This window comes from Hesperophylax consimilis, chromosome 22 (assembly GCF_061612785.1).
Source record: "Hesperophylax consimilis isolate HC1 chromosome 22, BYU_Hcon_1.0, whole genome shotgun sequence".
NCBI lineage: Eukaryota > Metazoa > Arthropoda > Insecta > Trichoptera > Limnephilidae > Hesperophylax > Hesperophylax consimilis.
This window is the reverse complement of record NC_142857.1, coordinates 14,959,870-14,979,366: the sequence shown is the minus strand read 5'-3', so window position 1 is coordinate 14,979,366 and position 19,497 is coordinate 14,959,870. Positions and strand designations below refer to the sequence as shown.

Here is a 19,497-nt window from a genome sequence, read left to right as displayed (position 1 = left end):
AAGGCTGGAATTATTTTTATGTTGAAACAACTGTAAAATATATTACAAAGTAAAAGAGAACAATATAATATTTGCAGATTTCCTAGAATAAAACATTTGTAAGCAAACTGTAGAAAATCTGATTTGCAAACATCATTAGGTTAATTATTAATTTGGTATACATATTTAAATGAAGCGTAAGCAGATTTTTATGCATTCATTGGACGATTTTTAAATTGATTATTTTTCAGCATTTGTGGGATCAATCGATGGGAATTTAATTTGATCGGTAAAATGACGATAGGACTGAATTATTAGGAATACCCTACACGTTAATAAAATAATTACAAAACAGGTAGTTTTCGCATCACTAAAGACTTTGCAAGTCTCTTTAATAGATTCCTAAAATGATCAAAACTATGCCTAAAATTAATAAGTTGAAAGAAAGTGCAGTATTAATGAAAATAAGTGATTACAAATAAAATTTGAACAGCAGTAGTGGATCGAGAAACAATTATCATTCTAAAATATATTTCACTAAAAGTGTGACCTACACGTACATAATAATATATATTTTTGTTTTATTTGACTTAACATTATAAAATTCAAAACAGTAATGATAATAATATTATAATACAGGGTGTATCGGCACGTACCCGACAAACTTTAACCAGCTATTCCTTAGCATATTTGGAGTAAAAAATCTTATGTGCACTTTGCTGTCCGGTAAAGTTTTTTTTTAATAAAAAATTTATTATTCATATTTTCACCACATGTCACCACTGTTTTATCCTTTGATAAAGTTTGAAAACCCATCTGGCAAATATTTTATTCGAATTCCGTTGAATAATGCACGTGTGTACCTATATTGGCGCACGTTTACAGTCACAACGAAATAGCACGGCACCATTCGTCTCATTTTTAACTATTATTATTTAGTGTGTGCGAAAGAGCGAAGACGCTTTTTGACACACTTGCTTATAACAGCTGTTTAACACGAAACGCAATGCCAATGACAGTGATGTAGTGTGGAAATTTTAATTTTTTTTTGTTTTTAATTGAAAAAAAATGCTACCGGACAGCAAAGTGCCCATAACATTTTTTACTCCAAATGTGCTAAGGAATAGCTGGTTAAAGTTTGTCGGGTTAGTGCCGATACACCCTGTATACACGGTGTCCGGAAACTCGTAGTACAAGCGGGAAACTGGAGAGTCTACACCACATGGGGAACCCATAAAAACATTAAGTTTTTTGATTTGAGCATTTAAAAAAAAAAAAAAAAAAAAACCAAAAAAAAATATTTTTCGGCTATTTTAGGGTTAAAGTTTTTTCTGGTGTTTAGGGTTGAATAACAGATGTTTTAACCCTGCAGAGCAGAAATATTTTATGATTACACCGGGTTAAATGAAGGGTGATTTCAAAATAATGCTTCAAATCCGAGTTTCTTCATTTGTTTTACTTTCAAATAGTTTTAATTAGTTGGGTACTTTGATCTTCAGTAATAATTTATAAGAATTTGATTAAAAAAAAAAAAAAAAAAAAAAAAAAAAATCAACTTCAAACTCGATTTACTCGATAACGAAAGCTCAAATAAAAAAAAAATATACTACAAAATCGACTCCAAATGTGATGTAGATTCACCAGTTTCCCGCTTGTACTACGAGTTTCCGGACACCCTGTATATACATAATATACATGGTGTGTTCAAAAATAATTGAACCTTAATTTTTCCTATGTAAACAAATGGTGACCGGATAAATCATGACAATGATAATTCATCACATCTTTAAAAAGTTATATAAAGTCATGGAAAGTGATGAAATAAAAACTTTATTAACTGCTTTAAGTAGGTTAGGTTAAAAAAATAAATTATTTTCATCGTTTCTAATGACTTTATATCACTTTTTAAAAGTGTGTTGAATTGTCACTGTGTTGAGTTATCATGGAACCGAAAAATTAAGATTCGATACTTTTTGAACACAGTAGTATATTAGAATTTTGGTAGACTAATTTATAATCGATTGGACAAACAGATGCCAGAAGCAATCTGCCACATTAAATGAAACACTACTGCCTGAAGACTTAGGGCTAAATAATATAAAATGAAGGAGTTAAAACATTACAAAACTAGGCAGTGGGTAAGACGTAATTATCTGCAAATTGGCCAAAATCCAGTAAACAACACATCCACCAAAAGATAGCCGTATTTATATTTATATATGAAGGTAAATATAATATATTGTATACTCTCATAAAAGCGGCAGTATTTAGATATACTCCAATTATATTTTCTGGTCAGTTTTTCTTTTAAATAATATTCCTCTCTTATTGGAAAATAACTATTACTCTCTTTCTTCCCGACAAAGGTACACACAATCATTTGACACAACGTCACAAGACACTTGAAGAAATTCTATATTTTTTAATCCGTTTCTCGGACAATTCAATTTTCACAGCGACTCCGTACAAGATACACTAAAACACCGTCTGTCCCTTACCCTCATATAACTCTTAAAACATTGTCACCCGTGCGCTATACATATAGAATATGTAACTTATCTTGCTTGCGGGTTCACTTCAACGAAAGCAATTTATTTTTTGTATAAATTAATAAGGCATTGAAATATTGCGCAGAAGTAGCTACTGCGCAAGGTGTTCAAAAATTTGTACATTGGTTGCATATTAAATATAGTCTCAACAAACGCTGTCTCGACACTTGATTGTTAAAGTTTTCATCTGGTTAACTCTCTTTCTCTGTCTTCCCTTTTAGCCATTATTTGGTATGTAACCGGAGATTTGTCTAGCATGAGGTTAAGTCTTAGCACTAGTTTAAATACTATCACTTCAGGCTCTGTGACTTATTACTTGGTATAACGCTTTCTTAAACTCTGACGCTGGTTGGAACCCCAGGGAGCCCTCACTCGGCGGGGGGTGATTCGGGGGGCCAGAGCAGTGACACTGTTCCTGGAGCGTAAAATGGGCCGGGTCTCTTTATCCAAGGGACCCGCATCACTGGCCCGATCTGGTGCGCAGCTCGTAGACCTCAACGATCTCTTGTCCACAAGCATCTCCTCAGACTTTTTGCTCAGGGAGTTCTCCTGCTTGGATCGCAGTGCTCTGGATGATAGAGCCACGTCTAGCTTCGGCTGTAAGGGCTCGTTCTCCAAGTTAACCGTTGTGGAGTGAACCTCACTGGAAGCGCCATCGTCGGATATGAGTCCCTGTAGCTTCTTGTCTCTTTTGATTCGTGGTTTGGATTTGGGGGAATTGGCAGTCGCATCTGCGGAATCCTCTGCGTTCCTGAGACTGCGACGGTTTGGCAGATCTGACGGAGCGTGAAGTTCAGCACCTGCGATACGTAAGCCAAGCATAAAGTTAGTATCTTTGTATTGCTGGGTGGAGGAGACATCTTGGTGTTGTTCCTCTACCGTTTTCTCAGATTTCTTTTTGTCATCAAGCCTTGTCCGGCGTTTTTCTTTGGGTTCGAGATCGTTTAGGCCTCCCCCGCTGTTCCGCCTCTTGGCCGACTTTAAAGGGCCAGTAGAGCTGGTTTGTGTCAGTAGAATGTTCTCCTTTGAGCTCTCGGGGTTGTCCAAAGTTGGTTCCTTCCTTCTGAGAAATGTCCCCCCCGCACGCGGGGTGAGGGGGGTTGTTGCCGGAGTGTTTCTGTTGCGAGTGAGGACAGCCGGCTTGGGGCCCTCTTCCTTCTGCTTGGGGGCACTGACCTCCGGCTGCTCTCGGTTCCCCGCTGCTTGTTGGGCTTTCCTCACGGCCGTATCTCGGACAGCTTTCAACAAGATATCGGCGGCCGAAGGAGGGTTATCTCGGGACCTGGTAACCCTCACATTGTTAGCTTCGACGTCACCTTCCATTTTTGGTGCTATAGTTTTCATCTTCAGTTCGGCTTGCTTAACTTTGGTAACAACAGGTACAGGTTTTTGTATTTTGGATGAATTCAGCTTCGGTTCTTCGGTTTGACTGATTGTTTTGCCAACATAGGGCGACAAGGACAACTTTGGACGGTTCAAGATGATGACCTTCTCAAACTGAGGGTTCGGTTTGCCTGTGTGGACAGGGACAGGCACTTTGGATTCGGAATGTTTGGGGCGAGCCGGTGGCTGGGGGGGCGGAGGTGTAGGGCTGGGGCGGCCCCTGTTGGTGAGGCGGGTTTGAGGCCGTGGAGGGGCCACGGGGGTGTCGTGAGAACGCAGGCTGCGCACGGGAGCTCGGGGCTCCGAACCCGGTGTCCCCGCAGCTCCCTTAGACTTCCTGTTCCTCTTAGGTGGAGAGTCCACGGGAGAACTAGACGACACCTCATTGATCTGGATGCATTCCTCCACGATGGATGCATCTAAATCTTTGTCGCTATCCTCTTTGGGCTCGGATGTTTTCTCCGGTTCGGCATCGCAATGATCTTCGGCGACCAGAGGCACATCTTCATTAACTGTAGGCTGCGGCACAACCTCCACCTTGGGTGACGGGGCGCTGGGCCTTTGAAGAAGTGAAGTCTTCCTGAAGGGATTCTCTTCGATATTATTGTTGACATTGAAAACCTCCGTGTCCTCTCTTTGGACGATCTCGATCGTTGTGATTTCCTCATGCACATTGTGCAGGCTGTTTCTGATTTGCGTCTTGTTGAGGAGTCTGGCGATGAAGTAGGACTCGGCGGGGTTGCCGTAGTTGGTGATGAAGGTCTCCTCTTCCTCGTGGGCCGTGGTGTAGGAGTATAGAGTGTGATGGGAGGGCAGGGGTGGCAGGGGAGGCAAGGGTGGGGGAGCAGGCCGGGGGTCAGGAAAGCGGGTGACAATGGACAATCCGCGGGAGGGGGTGGTGTGGGTGGTCTCAGTGGGTGGGGCTATGGGGGTGGGGGAAGTGGGGCAATGATCCTCTGTTTCTGGTATGCCTGAGGAAAAAATGCACAGATTAGAAGAATGCTCTATTGAATATTTCAGAATTAAAAAAACAGATTACAAAACTGTAGACGTCAAATTAATGAGTAGGTATATAATAATATATTACTTTATGCAAAACGGTTTAAAAAAATAAAAATGAAGTGCCACAAAGTGGTTTTTCTGTGTCCTGAAGATTTTCAATCTGATCCCACATGTGGTGACAAATTTATTCAAGATATGTAAAAGATAATTCAACATATACACACATAATTATGTGTTCAAAAGAAATTACCTATACATATTAAATTAAATACACATATATATATATATAATTATGGAAAAAGTCTGTTGCCTAAATTGCAAAACTGATGCAAATATACATTATCACCAAAAACACTCGAGCGCAGCAGATACAGCCATACTTTGTGACGTGCAGTTATGGTCGATGCAATTTAAAAGAGAATATATTCACGTTTTTATTAATCATTGGAGTGGAAATACATTCATAGATGAAAAAAATATTCCAGTTGATTCGCCAATTCCATCCATGGGTTTTGATAACAAAAGCTCAACAAGTTTCGACTTTCGAAAAAAAGAAGACCAAACAGTGCATGCAAAATACGAAAACATAATTATGATTTGGTCGGCAGATTCCGATAGCAATACACAGTGTCCTGAAACTCGTAGTAGCAGCGGGAAACTGGTGAATCTAGTTTTCGAGTTAAAGGAGTCGGAAGTTGGAATTTTGGTCGCTAGGGGGGGTTAAAATCAGCTGTTTAATGTCTTTTAAAATGCGTCGAAGCGTCTATATACCTGGCTCCAAAAGTTTTTTTAACCCTTTAGTTACCGTAAAAAAGGAAAACGAAAAATTCAAAATGCTCAGATTGAAAAAAATTGTGACCAGATTCACCAGTTTTGCTACGAGTTTCCAGACTCCACGCATGATATTATGATACAGTAGCAGAGGAGAAAATCCAACCGTCAAAAAAGAAAACGGTGAAAAAATATTCCAAGCTCTTAACACCGCGTAAAAATGACCGGTAATATTTCCCTGGGGAACCACAATAAGTTGTCACATATTATTGCAAGGGAGTGAGAAGTCTCAATGAGCGGGTTATTGGCCGAATGATGATTGCTTGCCTCCCACTCCGTCAGCCAGAGTTCAATGACAAGTGGCCGTATCCCGTTGCTATTTTCACGGCGTATTCTGTCCAAGCCACCCTTCGGCCTATCAAATAAGAAAATGTATTCCTTTGAGTGACAAATCTTGCACAAACGTCTTAATAATCTTGCAAAATTCTCTAGAAATTATAACAGCTAAAGTGACATACAACTCAAATCTGTGTGCATAAGACGTGCCTACCTACGTCTTACAATGTTATGACAGCACAGACTTCAGTGTGGTGTTGAATGAGAATAAAAAATAAATAGTATGCTAAATCGAGGTGTGGTGACAAACAGGATTATTAAAATGCTAAACAAGTACTAAATAATGTATACTTATTTTCATAATGGCTTTCAACATGGTAATAATAGTTCATATTATCACGGAAATAACACAAAATACATAAATACAATGCAAATGGAATATATACACAAACTGGCTCTAGTAACACACGTAGAGGGGCCTCAATGAGAGGAAGGAAATAAATGTAGCCATTACACATGTTTACATTATTCAAGGTAGTTTGAGTTCTTCGAGGTTTAATGTGACTAATGGATATTTACCAATGGGTGGCGAGCAGGGATGTGGTGCTGGAACTGCAGGGGCACGGTTCCTCGGGGGGCCCGGGGGATCCATCATGAGGGTCACCACGGAGGTGTTGTCAGCCCGCATCTTGGTCGAAGACCATCTAAACAAGAAGTACAGATTAAAATACAACTCAAAAATGCATTTCATATCCACTCGGAAGATCGCGTTTATAATTGAAAAACAAGGCGAGCGACCATGATTGCTGAGCGTTTGATTTGGAATTTTCCCGCCCACATAAAAAAAAACATACCTCCAAATTGTAATATGGAGACATATAAACTGATTACAGTACTATATAGCCAATTAAATCGTCTATATTTTACCATTCATAAAATTTATAAAAATGCATGAATTCTGCACATTAGTTCCTTTGAAATAGCAGTGTGAAGTACTTACTCGGAAAATCAATGAATATTTTCTAATTCTGTTTGTTGTCTATGGCCTACTTGATTATCACAGATACAAATATATATTGCAAGACTCAATTTTAACAGTAATAACAGCTGTTCAAAAGTTTTGTATGAAAAATATGGAATTTGGGTTCGCAAACTGTCAAAATTGAATGCACTAAAATAAAGTGTATTTAATACATTTACCAAAAAGAACTGCAATTAAATTAGAAAGATACATTCACTGCCTATAATTATCAATAAGAATAATCTTGATTGTTGTTATATTTAGTTCAATAAATCGTTTTACATAGACAGCCACAGACATAGGAATTAATAGACGAGAAGATAATGGCGAGGGGTAAAATCAACTGTTGAAGAACGAAGGGAGTGAAGATGACTGTGATTCGTCAATAAATCAATCTGACAGTAAATAGGCATCTCGCATTATAATATCACCATTTACTTCTTAAAAGTAAAATCTGCTTTTGAATGAATAGACATTTTTACATGGGAGCGCAAATTACTCGCCACGTTATGAACAAATTTGCGAAGTCCAAATTCGGCAAAAAAATTCGGTTCTATTTTCAGAGTCCAATTTTTCGTTTAAGTATTTAGTTAAGACACTTTTATAAATGTTCATAATTTACTTCCCAGCAACCAACCAGCTTTGTGTTTCGCGTCCAGACGTTTCTCGATGTGATAGTAACAACTGATTCATATTATACGATGTGAATATGCTTAAAATAAAGTAACATAATGCTTATATATGGAATGTAATACGACAATTGGGTTTATTCTCTTTTTCACATCTATTTTTACAAGTTTTCATAGTACAAGTCAACATTTTGACGTGTTATTTCGTAAAATGAACCGATGATGCCTCGACCATAGTTCGCACAAGAATGATGAAGTCACGTTTTCAAATTTCACTTGAGGCCATACGCGAGCACAGCCGGCTCCAATGGAACCGGTATGGGGAGTGGGGATAATACGCTTTTAATCACTTAGGGCAGGTCTACTAATATTCATATGTCTATGTAGACAGCCTATTTGACGATGTAAAAGACATGAGGTGGAGAATTCACACATTGTTTGGAAAAAAAATGGGAAAAAAAGCCACCATTTTTTTAATTCACATGAGTTGAAAACACGTTAAATAATTCAATTACAAATACACTGGTATACAAACATGTAATAAAAATCAAATTTAAAAAAAAACAACGCCATTTTGACAAGTCGAAAACAAATGTTATTGGAATTTAGATGCGTATAGAATCGGCGACAGGATGTCGATTTGAGACACATATAGATGACATGGGAAAGTATTATATCAGCTTTCTACTAACGCAAACTGCAGATTGCGAGAAAGTTTGAAATTTTTTTTCATAAATGAAAATAAATTGTTTTAGAAAACCTAAATAATTTTGACACATTTATGGCAAGCAATTGCTCAAGACGTTTTGTAAACTTGTAGACATTATATGCCAAAAATCGCTGTAGTGGTGGATATAAGATTTATATACATTGTTCTCGAGTATTATGTTGGATTGATTCCATTGGCAGTGACAGATTTATAAAGATGCAAATTTTCCAAATCGCTGAGAAAGTGGAAATAAAACCAGGAAAAATGAAGAAAATTATAAAATAAGATCTTAAAACACGGAATTAACTCCAAATATAGATTCATAACACGCAGTACAGGGGAATTATATAATACAAATAACTGTTTCCATGAAAAGCTGCCCGTCTCAAGGCAAGGGACCCCAAAATGTTCAGTGTTTCTGCACCATTCGTAAATCAGCCCCCATTCATTTAGTATATCATAGTATATGTATGCAAAGTGGTAGATACTCCCGGTAACTTCGTGGCGAAAGTCCAACTTTCAGAATCGAAGCATTGCTTGAATCATTGAAATGTTGCCACGTTTGGTGACTACATCTGAATAGCCAGGTACTTTCCCACCTTCTTCTTCTCTATCTTTTTTCCCTTCCTACCCCTTCAGCCTCACAACATACCCCCGGTTGGGGATGCCATTAACCTACTGCAGTTGGTACTCTAGTGCTGTATTCACACAAAAAAGATACAAATATAAAACATAGGAAATCCACAACTCAATATTGTATCAAAGAGGAGATAAAAAGTCAAGAACGGTATCTTACCTCTGCAGGGCGCTATCCACCAGGATCTTGGAGGGATTGAGCCACGCGTCCGGGGGCGGAGCGCCCGGGGGAGCCCTCTCGTTGTGTCTCTCGGCTGTCTGCACCAACTGGACTGCAGCCTCGGCAGACACCATGTTCCACAGGCCATCCGTGCCGAATATGAGACATCTGAGGGAGCAAACAAGCATATTAGAACAGAGCCATAGAAATTAAAAGACACAATGGGGAAAACCATAGAAAATAGAAACATATTACCTGATCTATTTCATTTCTATGGAATAGCAAACCAAAGTTGATTCAACTTCAACTACCATTCTATGAATAGACCATAGATTCTCATAGAATAGATAAGGTTGGGAACCCAGCGTGATTAGTTTGCGCGCATAAAAGTGTCACCAACATCGTCCACCCATACTACTGCAAATCGCATGCATAGCACCACCCCGCACATGTTTCTTCCTACACTAAACGATGTTTCTATTATCTATGGAAAAAAACTAATGAAGGAAAAGAACTTAAATATGAAAAAACTATTTTAATTAAATGAGGTTTCGTAACAGAAAAGGTTCCACAGTCCCATAAGATGAAATATCTGTTGTAGTCTTATAGATATTACAAAAAATGACTTAAGATAGTTGTCTCCATGTGGAGTAACGCAACCAGAGTCTCAATTGATCCGAACTGTCTGGAGCCAGTTAGACTAGGGCATCCCCAATTGGGGTAAGCTGTGGGGCTGAGGGTTCGCGAGGAATAGGAACTGAGGGGAAGAGGAAGGCGTAGGAAATACATGGCTAGTCAACTGATCACCAAACAGGACTAAAGCTATTTCAAGCAATGTTTCGATTCTGAATGGTGGAGAAAGTCTTATTGTTAATTAATAAATAAATACCTGAACTTGGCGGGGTCGATGGACAGCACCCCCACATCGGGGTCGGGGCTGACGACAAACTCGTCGGTGCTGGCGTTGTAGCTCCACAGGTCCCCAAGGGAGCGCGCCACCGCCAGGAAGGGGATCTCGTCACAGCGCATCATCCCGCTGGGGCCCACGGCGGGCCGGTTCCACACTACGCGGTGAACTCCGGCTTTCGCTACCACCTGACCAACAAAATAATGTTATTTATCTGGCATTCCATGAGGACATGAAGGACGGAAGACCAGAGGCGAATTGAGAAGGACCGCAGCCAGAAGGCCAAATTTCACTCCGGTATGAAACTTAATATACAGGGTGTCCGGAAACTCGTAGTACAAGCGGGAAACTGGTGAATCTACATCACATTTGGAGTCGATTTTGTAGTATATATTTTTTTTATTTGAGCTTTCGTTATCGAGTAAATCGAGTTTGAAGTTGATTTTTTTTTTTTTTTTTTTTTTTTTTTTTTTTTTTTTTTTTTTTTTTTTTAATCAAATTCTTATAAATTATTACTGAAGATCAAAGTACCCAACTAATTAAAACTATTTGAAAGTAAAACAAATGAAGAAACTCGAATTTGAAGCATTATTTTGAAATCACCCTTCATTTAACCCGGTGTAATCATAAAATATTTCTGCTCTGCAGGGTTAAAACATCTGTTATTCAACCCTAAACACCAGAAAAAACTTTAACCCTAAAATAGCCGAAAAATATTTTTTTTTGGTTTTTTTTTTTTTTTTTTGAAAATGCTCAAAAAAAAAAAACTTTATGTTTTTTTGGGTTCTCCATGTGGTGTAGATTCTCCAGTTCCCCGCTTGTACTACGAGTTTCCGGACACCGTGTATAAAAATTCAGCCTGCATATGTTTGCGCTTGCAAAACTCTAAAAGTAGTCAACCGATATCGCTGAAAATTTCAACATTTGTTCTTATTAATGCTAGGAGTGTTAAGAGAATGGTTTTGAATGATAGAAGAAGTCGGGGACGCCCGACGAATACTAAACGCGATATCTCTGCACCGGAATGAGACACAGAGTCGAATTAACGTCGATGTAATGTAGTTTTTAACAGTAACATAGTGAACAGTGGAAGAAGTCGGAGAAGCTCAAGAAAGACATTAGCAATAGCGAAACATTGAGGGTTCCACTAGTGCTTTATAAATATCTTCGGTTTAGCACGACGAGTGGCTAACTAATATTTTTTCCAAACTGAGTTTTTAATAATCATGTATTCTTTACATTGTCTTGAATCCATTTTTAAATTATATATTGTAATCATCATTTCGCCATTGCATATTATTAAAAACTCAAATTTGACAAAAATGTTAGTTAGCCACTAGTTGCTCTTAACCGACTATAATGGACTACAATGTTGCTGCGTCAGTAATATGTAGTTTACTTGTGTAAAAAAAACCGGAATCAGCAACAATTATGAACAATACCAGGTTAGAAATATTAATTTGCACTTTCTTCTAAAAAGAAATGTAAGTCGTCTTCAATAAACAACCTTGCAAAGAACACCTAAAGTTAATCCATATGGTTTAGTTCAGAATTATAATTAAATTAGGATATTACAGATATGTTGATGCTTTCAGTATCGCCCTGGTAAAAGAACAAAGTCTCTTGAAATGGATTCTTCCAACATTCCTTTTTTTATGTGAAACCGCACAAGAGTCCCAACTGCTCCCAACCGTCTGGAGCCAGTGAGACTATGGCATCCCCAATCAGGGTACGTTGTGAGGCAAAATGTAGCGAGGAGGGGAAGGAGATGGCGTAGAGGAATGTGGGGAAGTACCTGACTATTCAGATCTGGTCACAAAACACGGCCAAAGCCATTTCAAGCAACGTTTCAATTCTGAATGGTGGTCTTACACCAGGGTGGTACTGAGAGCATATAACGTTCTGCAAATATACTCAAGCTTCATTAGGGCTATTAATTAATATAATAATTATCTCAAGCTTCATCAGGGCTATTAACTAATATAATAATTATCTCAAGCTTCATCAGGGCTATTAACTAATATAATAATTATCTCAAGCTTCATCAGGGCTATTAACTAATATAATAATTATCTCAAGCTTCATCAGGGCTATTAACTAATATAATAATTATCTCAAGCTTCATCAGGGCTATTAACTAATATAATAATTATCTCAAGCTTCATCAGGACTATTAACTAATATAATAGCCCTGATGAAGCTCGAGATATGCGAAACCTGGTTGACTGTAATTTATTAATTTAATTTTAAAAAATTGTGTATTACAAATAATGTTTTTTTCATTTAACCCCTCAGCAACGTAAGCAGATATATGCGTTAAAAATACGACAGCAGTCAAGTACAATAAGCGTGTTTACACGTCAACGCGTGTCTCTCCATAGAAATCGTTCTTACTCCGTTATTATTTTAGTTACATCCCTCAAACAAAAACTAAAAGGTCGATTATAGATCAAGCTACACATCACTACCAAGTTGTCTATGGAAATACAAAACAGGAATCTGCTGACAGTCGCATAATTGACACAAAATTTTTATCCGCGCAAAATGTCTGCCGGTAGCGCCGCGCGCTTCACATATTAAATTTTTATAAAATATTTTTATATGAAATGATAAAAAAATGAGGTGATAAAAGTGTTTATTACACATATATACAATAGAATAAATATTTTTGTTTACATAATCTGTGATTTTAGTACCATTTTCACCTAAAAACATGACGTGAGTCATTTTTAACCTATTTTTCATGTTTCCATTCTAAATTTAAATATTTACAAATGTTAATATTTATTTATGATACAACAATTTGAAAGCCTATTTTGTAACCTTTCTAAAACAGTTTTTACTATTCGGCTCCGTTCAGTAATGTTTCATTTATAGAGCTTTGATTGTGAGGCGGTAATAAGACAACGTTTTCGTGAAATTGACATTTCGGTTAAGACATCTTAGCTTCAAGTTCGCGAAATGTCGGAGGGGTTAATATATAATGTCACACCCAAAAGTAATTGCTTCGTTTGAAAAAATTAAATATTCTTCGTATCATTTTTGTTTGCTACGCGAATGTACAGTAAATATTTCTTTCGTTGTGGAAAACTAATGTAAAAGCCATTGAAGTGCGGAAATCTACGTTAACATTTATCATGAAATTAGTTAGATATCAAATTACAAGAATAATCTCTAAGCATGGCATGGATATTTTAAATTATCCTTACCCATTGACCAAATTAATTATGTTAATTTAATGAAATTACTTGATTTAATCAACTTATCTTACAGAAGAACCATGAGCAATTTGGTCAATGCTAATTTGGTCACTAAGCTAATAATGTTCGAGTACCAAATCGTAACACGAGACTTCCTGAGTTGTTCTTTGTTCATTCATCTAAAACCAACTATTTTATTAATTCCCTAGTTCAAAGGCTAAATAGACATAATAAATTCAGTTCTGTTGATATTTTCATTTTTTTCATACTAAATCAGAAATATCTAACGTTTTGTTTCGCTAACATTATAATTATTATTATCTGTAACTTACTTTTTAATCTAAATATTTAACTTATAATTTACTTTTTCTTTTATGTTGATTTTTGTTATTTACTCCAGGCAGGTAGGTATTAATACATTTTTTCTCTCTTTTTCGTGTTACTATTATTATGTTAATTTGAATGCACTATGTAATATAATAAAAGCCTGACGGGCGTAAATGAATAAATAAATAAATTATGCCGACATCAACTGTAAACAGGAAGTTCTACTCTGTCTGAAGATTGGTGATCACGACTTATTGGCGTTTTAAACATAATGTTGACATGAAGAATACCATACCTTTCCTCCGCTGGAGTGTATCCTGGACATTTCCTGAGATGATTCTGGTTTGTGATCTAGTGTTAAAGGTTTTGCACTCCAGTTTTCTTTACCTACAAAACAAAACATAAAATTTAAATATAAAAAGAATAATTAATACTAAGTGAATATAATATTATGTTTATAATCATGACAAATGCAGGCCAAAATCAATAAGTGAAAAATTGCAGATTTGCATTTTGGCAGGAATTACACCAACTACAAAATATTTTTCATACTAGCCATATATATGCCAACTAGAGTTAATAGACACAATCGTAAAAACCTTGGGTTGTAAATGTGGCGTATTAAGTATTTTTGTTTTGTCAGTGCGAGACAACTAATATATTTTAAGTTCAAATGGGGTTTTTCTGAAAATATAGATAAAATGGTTGTTATGTGAGATTTACAAGTGTTTAAAATCCATGTTCTGTCTCGGTAATTAAGACAAAACTACGAACCCCGTGAAGCACATTTAAATTGCACGAGATAAAGCTCATACCAAAAACCCTATAATATTAATAATATCTCCAACTTCTGACATTTCCCATACATTCTAATGGCAGTATGCTACACTAGCGCCTCCTAGCGGCGTGGGTTTGTTAGCCTATGTTTTCTTTCATATATTTAATTTGAAATAAATTCTTTATTTTACGTTAATAAATTGTTTTAATAAGGACTAGTTAATATTATACGGTATTTATTATTAATTCAATTCCCTCAATTATAACATTGTTTTTCGGTGTCCTGAAAAACGACTTGGAGTGTTTTTGTTGTTTGTAAGTTTTACATCCGCACATATGAAGCCAATTTTTTTATATATATGTACCAAATTAAGTGGTTAACTCCCTGGGCCCTTTGTGTAGGCACACACTTCTTGCTTCATCCACATTCGAACATAAAATCACCTACTACTTTTCCCGATCAATTGCCTGCAATGGGCAAAAGACTAGTCTAAATCAAACATCACCAAATTAGAGAATTTTTATTATTCTAATTATGAAAATATAAAACTAACCATCCACTTGATATCCTAGGACGATTGCAGAGTCGCCAACATGACCAATGTATATTTTTCCTCCCCTTATGAAGGCAACACTGGCGGTGGTGCCCGCTGTGCTTGGGAGGCCTGACACTGTTTTGGGCCATTTATCTGTGGACAAGAATAATACCATAAAAAGATTAATAAAAAAATAGTACAGGTAGTTACTTAAAAAGAAACATTTCTTTTTATAGGTAGATCTATCTATGATGGGTGGCAATGGCTTCAAGGTTGTTGGAAGACAGAGAGAGAGAGAGAGTGGTGATAAAGTATTGAAAAAATTTGGTCAGCTGAAATAATTTTGAAACCCTTGTTGACTGAACGGAGCGAAGTCCTGTTTTAACGTGACCGTTTTGCATTTCAATGGTTCAGTAAAGATTATTTTTTCAAATGTTAAATCGTCATGTCTATTAGGAATTTTTTATTCCCTTTTAATCAAAATTATGGTACCTATCTACCTGCCTGAAGATACGTTTGAAAAAAGAATTATTATTGAGATAGTGACGATTCTTTGGACAAATTTTATAATAAATACCTTATTTGAAATAAAAGAAGACTTATATTACATTATGTCAATAGTTCTAAGCATGGGGTACAACTCCGACCGAAAATTAGAACCATGAATATTGAGACGTCATATTGTCGCCTAACTATAGTAACCTAGTATTGTACTGTCTATATATTCGCATATCTATGGTTTTTTAGGACCAATTTGTTTCAAACAAAAAGCCCGAACATATCGATCAAGTGAGTGGTTTATTTATGGTTCTAAGGCTGGCTTTACACTCAGAAATAAAATTTACGACTTATGTAAGCATAAGCGTTTAACAGCATAAGCATGTAACAGGAGCGTCTACATATGCATCCAACATATGGTAATTAATGCTCACGGAAGTTGTTTGGAAGTTTAACTCACATAAGTGCTCACAGCGACCGCTACACCTGTAATTTTATTTGCAGTAAGATGGCTTCCTGTAAACAACAATATGCTGCTGTCAAAATTTACGCGATTTTGTCAAAAAGATAAACAAAAATAAACAAATTGACATAAAGGTCCAAATAAAGTGTTGGAATAGAAATTGGCTTGAGAGAAACAATTCTCAACAAATCAGTTAACGGCCGAATTGAATGGAGTTCTTTAATTTAATCCGAATGACAGCCAGATGACAGAATCCGACTTCGAATTCAAATAAGTAATGCTATAAACAGAAACACTGAAATTATAAAAGGATTTAACCGATAATTAAAAAGAAGGAAGATCATTTTGAAAATTTGACAAGTAGTTAACAGTTTACTCAGAGGAGGTGAAATACCCTCTAAGGTTTACGTGTAATTCACTCTGGGTAAAAGAATTGTTCCAGTATCAATTTTTCAATTATTTTTCGCATGGGAAAACAACCAGAGAAGAAAGTAAAACGTTTATCATATTTTCACTTGTTAAATAATACCTCCCGACAACATATTTATTTATTATTCACTCTCTTGTAGGGGCCTCATAAGCACTAATGGCAGAGACTGCCATTCAATGACATTATACTTAAATAAGATTATTCAGATGGGCAGATACTCTGAGTATCGCTCCGGTGAAAGACCACTATTTGGATTCCAACCGTTGCCTGAAATGAATTTAGCAGAGCTTGGTGACCAGATCTGAATAACCAGGTACATCCCAACATTCCTCTTCCCCATCTCCTTCCCTTCCCCACCCCCTTCATCCAACAATATACCCTTTCTGGCTCCGGACATTCGGGAGCAGTTGGGACCATTATACTCTTGCAGTATTCACATTCAAAATATTATATGCTACAAGCGCTAAGCGCCGCTTTCGGTTGAAAATAAAATTAAATGGGATAGTAAATTTTAAATACGAATAGTTTGCTTGCACAAATAACGTTTGCCTGATCACCAGAATTTAGAAAAAAAGCTTCCTAGATAGTACTAGTATTTTTTTGAACACTAGACGTGGCGTAATGTTGATTACTCCGACTTTTCGCCAGTTCGCAACAGTCGCAACGCTAAAGCGCTCTGGCAGAATAAAAAAGTAGTATCAAACACGGCTACCATCCTATTTTCACTTTATTGACAGAATTGACCGAATACAGAAGACACAAATAAATTTACAGACAGAGGAAATGCAAAGTGGCTGAGTCAAAACAGGACTTCGCTAAGGTCAGTCAATTATTCAGTGATAACATTAGGTTATCATTAGTTAAGTTGTCCATGAAGTTGAACTGCGAAACTGTGTGCGAAAGGAAGATGCTTGATTCATGTATTCAACCTTTGTCCTTGCCGTATTTATTCAATATCTCAATCATACATACATTTTGGCTAATTTTTCCTTGCAAGATAAAGGGTGGTCTATCGGGTAAGCCTGATTTAAATTTCCCTCCTTTTTTGTATTTAAGTTGGCAACTCTAATGTTTGGCAGTTGTCATCTGCTGTTATTGAGATTATTAAAAATGAGTTACTATACAAAAGAACAATGTCTTGTTATTGTCAAAACACATTACAAATTTCATTTAAAAATTAAATCTGGCGTATCCGATTGACCACCCATTATATGTAACTAAAGTGAGACTTTGCGTATTCAACTAAAAACTTAATTTTTAGAATGATTCTTGGTAAATATTTACTCAACCGCCACTGCACCTTTAGGCACAGATGATGGAAATTACACTTCGTTTCAACTAGAAGAAATTACTAACTAAAGAAACAACTATTTATATGCACAAAATGGGTTTGGTTTATTTTAATAATTTGTGCTAATTTAGATTAACGAAACTTTCACAAAAGTCAATCCATACTAAAAAAAAATACAAAATGGCAGCACAAGATCGTTTTATATGGAAAATTTTGTACTTTGAATAAAATATAACTTTAACCAGTGGAACGCAGATGTGTCTGTGGAGAACAGGCGAGCATTTTAATATGATCTTTATTAGAATAATTTGCGATGTGATTTTGACTTTAATGCTTCGAAAAGTGTATGAAAAACCAAATCATTATAGTTTGGGCTAATAAAACATTAGGTTACATTAATATTTTTCCGTTTTATGCTCCGGCCTTCAACAGGTTAATGCATCTTTTACCATCTTTCTCAATGTAAGTTTCTTGTAGTAATTAACTTGAAACGAAGTATAATTTCCATAATCTGCGTATATTAAAAGTGTAGGTAATGTTTACCTGATTTTTAATTTTACATTATTTATAGATCCGCACTGATAGTTGTAAAATTAATAAGAACCAAATGTATTTCCAGTGTTTTTTTTAACTGACATTTTACAAAATCAAATATTATTTTGTTACATTGTACAAAGCAAATCTTTAATTTGATAAATGACCCACCTATGCGATGTAAGATAGGAGGTAAAATTTAACAAGGAAGGTTAGACAAAAATATTGTTTAAAAATTTAATTTACAGGCGAAAAACTTAGACAAACTATAGTTAAATTAAACTAAACATAGCAATTTAACTTTGGCGATTGAGCTATGAGATAGCTTGAGATTTGAGTAGAAATATATGTTTTTGAGAACAATATAAGAATATTATGTGGGTTTAGTACCGTTTGAAGAAGTTTGGTGTGGGCAGATTCATTTAAGTAGTTCTCTGCTATTGCCGCAGAAGCTCAATAAGCCAAATAAATGTTTAATAATGGAGTTACAGAAGCATTTAAAAATGAAATATTATGTAAATTGAACCATTCTGACATAAAAACAAATAATATTATGGTTCTTGAAATAGACTGAACATGGGTTTCCCAGTGAGGAATAAGCATCGATTGTTAATATGGTAAATCAAGTATTTGGAAAACAGGCCTGGCACGACTAAAGTTCGAAGCAAAAGTCGCTTTCAAAACAACACGTCCATTCCCCTCTCACTTCTGACGTTACCTAACCTTAAAGATTAAGAGGCCATAACCTAATTAAGATCCATTGTTTACCTAGTTCCTTCCACATATTCATATGTGTCATCATGTATCCATTCCTTATCGCCCGAAGCACATCATCGTCGTTATCAGACCAAAACTGTCTCTGCTTTACTATAGAGTCCATTAAATGTTCTTTAGCGAAATCAGCAGCCTCGCTTCCTCCGTGGCCGTCAAAAATGCCAAAGTAGGCATATTCCAAATCTTTCTCGTCCTCCGTTTGCTGATATGCCACGGAGAACTTGTCTTCCATGTACTTCCTGCCACCCTGGCTGTAATGCCCCGTCACGCGCATATTTACTCCGATCGATGCAGGCATTTTAAACTGTATATTTATTAATTTTTGTTCACAATTTCACCTTCGCACAGTCTGTTTTCTAGACATTTTGAATGACTACGTAGGTATGACACGCGATGCCGCTACGACACACTTTTCAGAGAAAGTAAAATATGACACTCGAACCCCAATACACTTCGTCCAGGAACGACAAAGAAAGAAATAATAAAGGCTGTCCTAGCTTATGGAAAAACACTAATTTACTGAATTCAGTGACATCGGACCATTATCCGACAAACGTTAATATATCTATCTCTATTCACTCGTTA

The 19,497-nt window shown here is 36.4% G+C and overlaps 1 protein-coding gene across 1 annotated transcript; it reads right to left on the bottom strand.

Annotated features, from left to right (window-relative positions):
- Window positions 1–1,668: 1,668 nt before the first annotated feature.
- On the bottom strand, window positions 1,669–19,397 carry Pp2C1 (protein phosphatase 2C). The gene is made up of 7 exons (XM_089645280.1): window positions 18,907–19,397; window positions 14,941–15,075; window positions 13,905–13,996; window positions 10,065–10,270; window positions 9,176–9,343; window positions 6,600–6,724; window positions 1,669–4,882 (listed from the first exon to the last, which is right to left on the bottom strand). The coding sequence occupies exons 1-7, from the start codon at window positions 19,208–19,210 to the stop codon at window positions 2,841–2,843; spliced, it is 3,072 nt and encodes a 1,023-aa protein (XP_089501406.1). The 5' UTR covers window positions 19,211–19,397; the 3' UTR covers window positions 1,669–2,840.
- Between the last annotated feature and the right edge of the window lie 100 nt (window positions 19,398–19,497).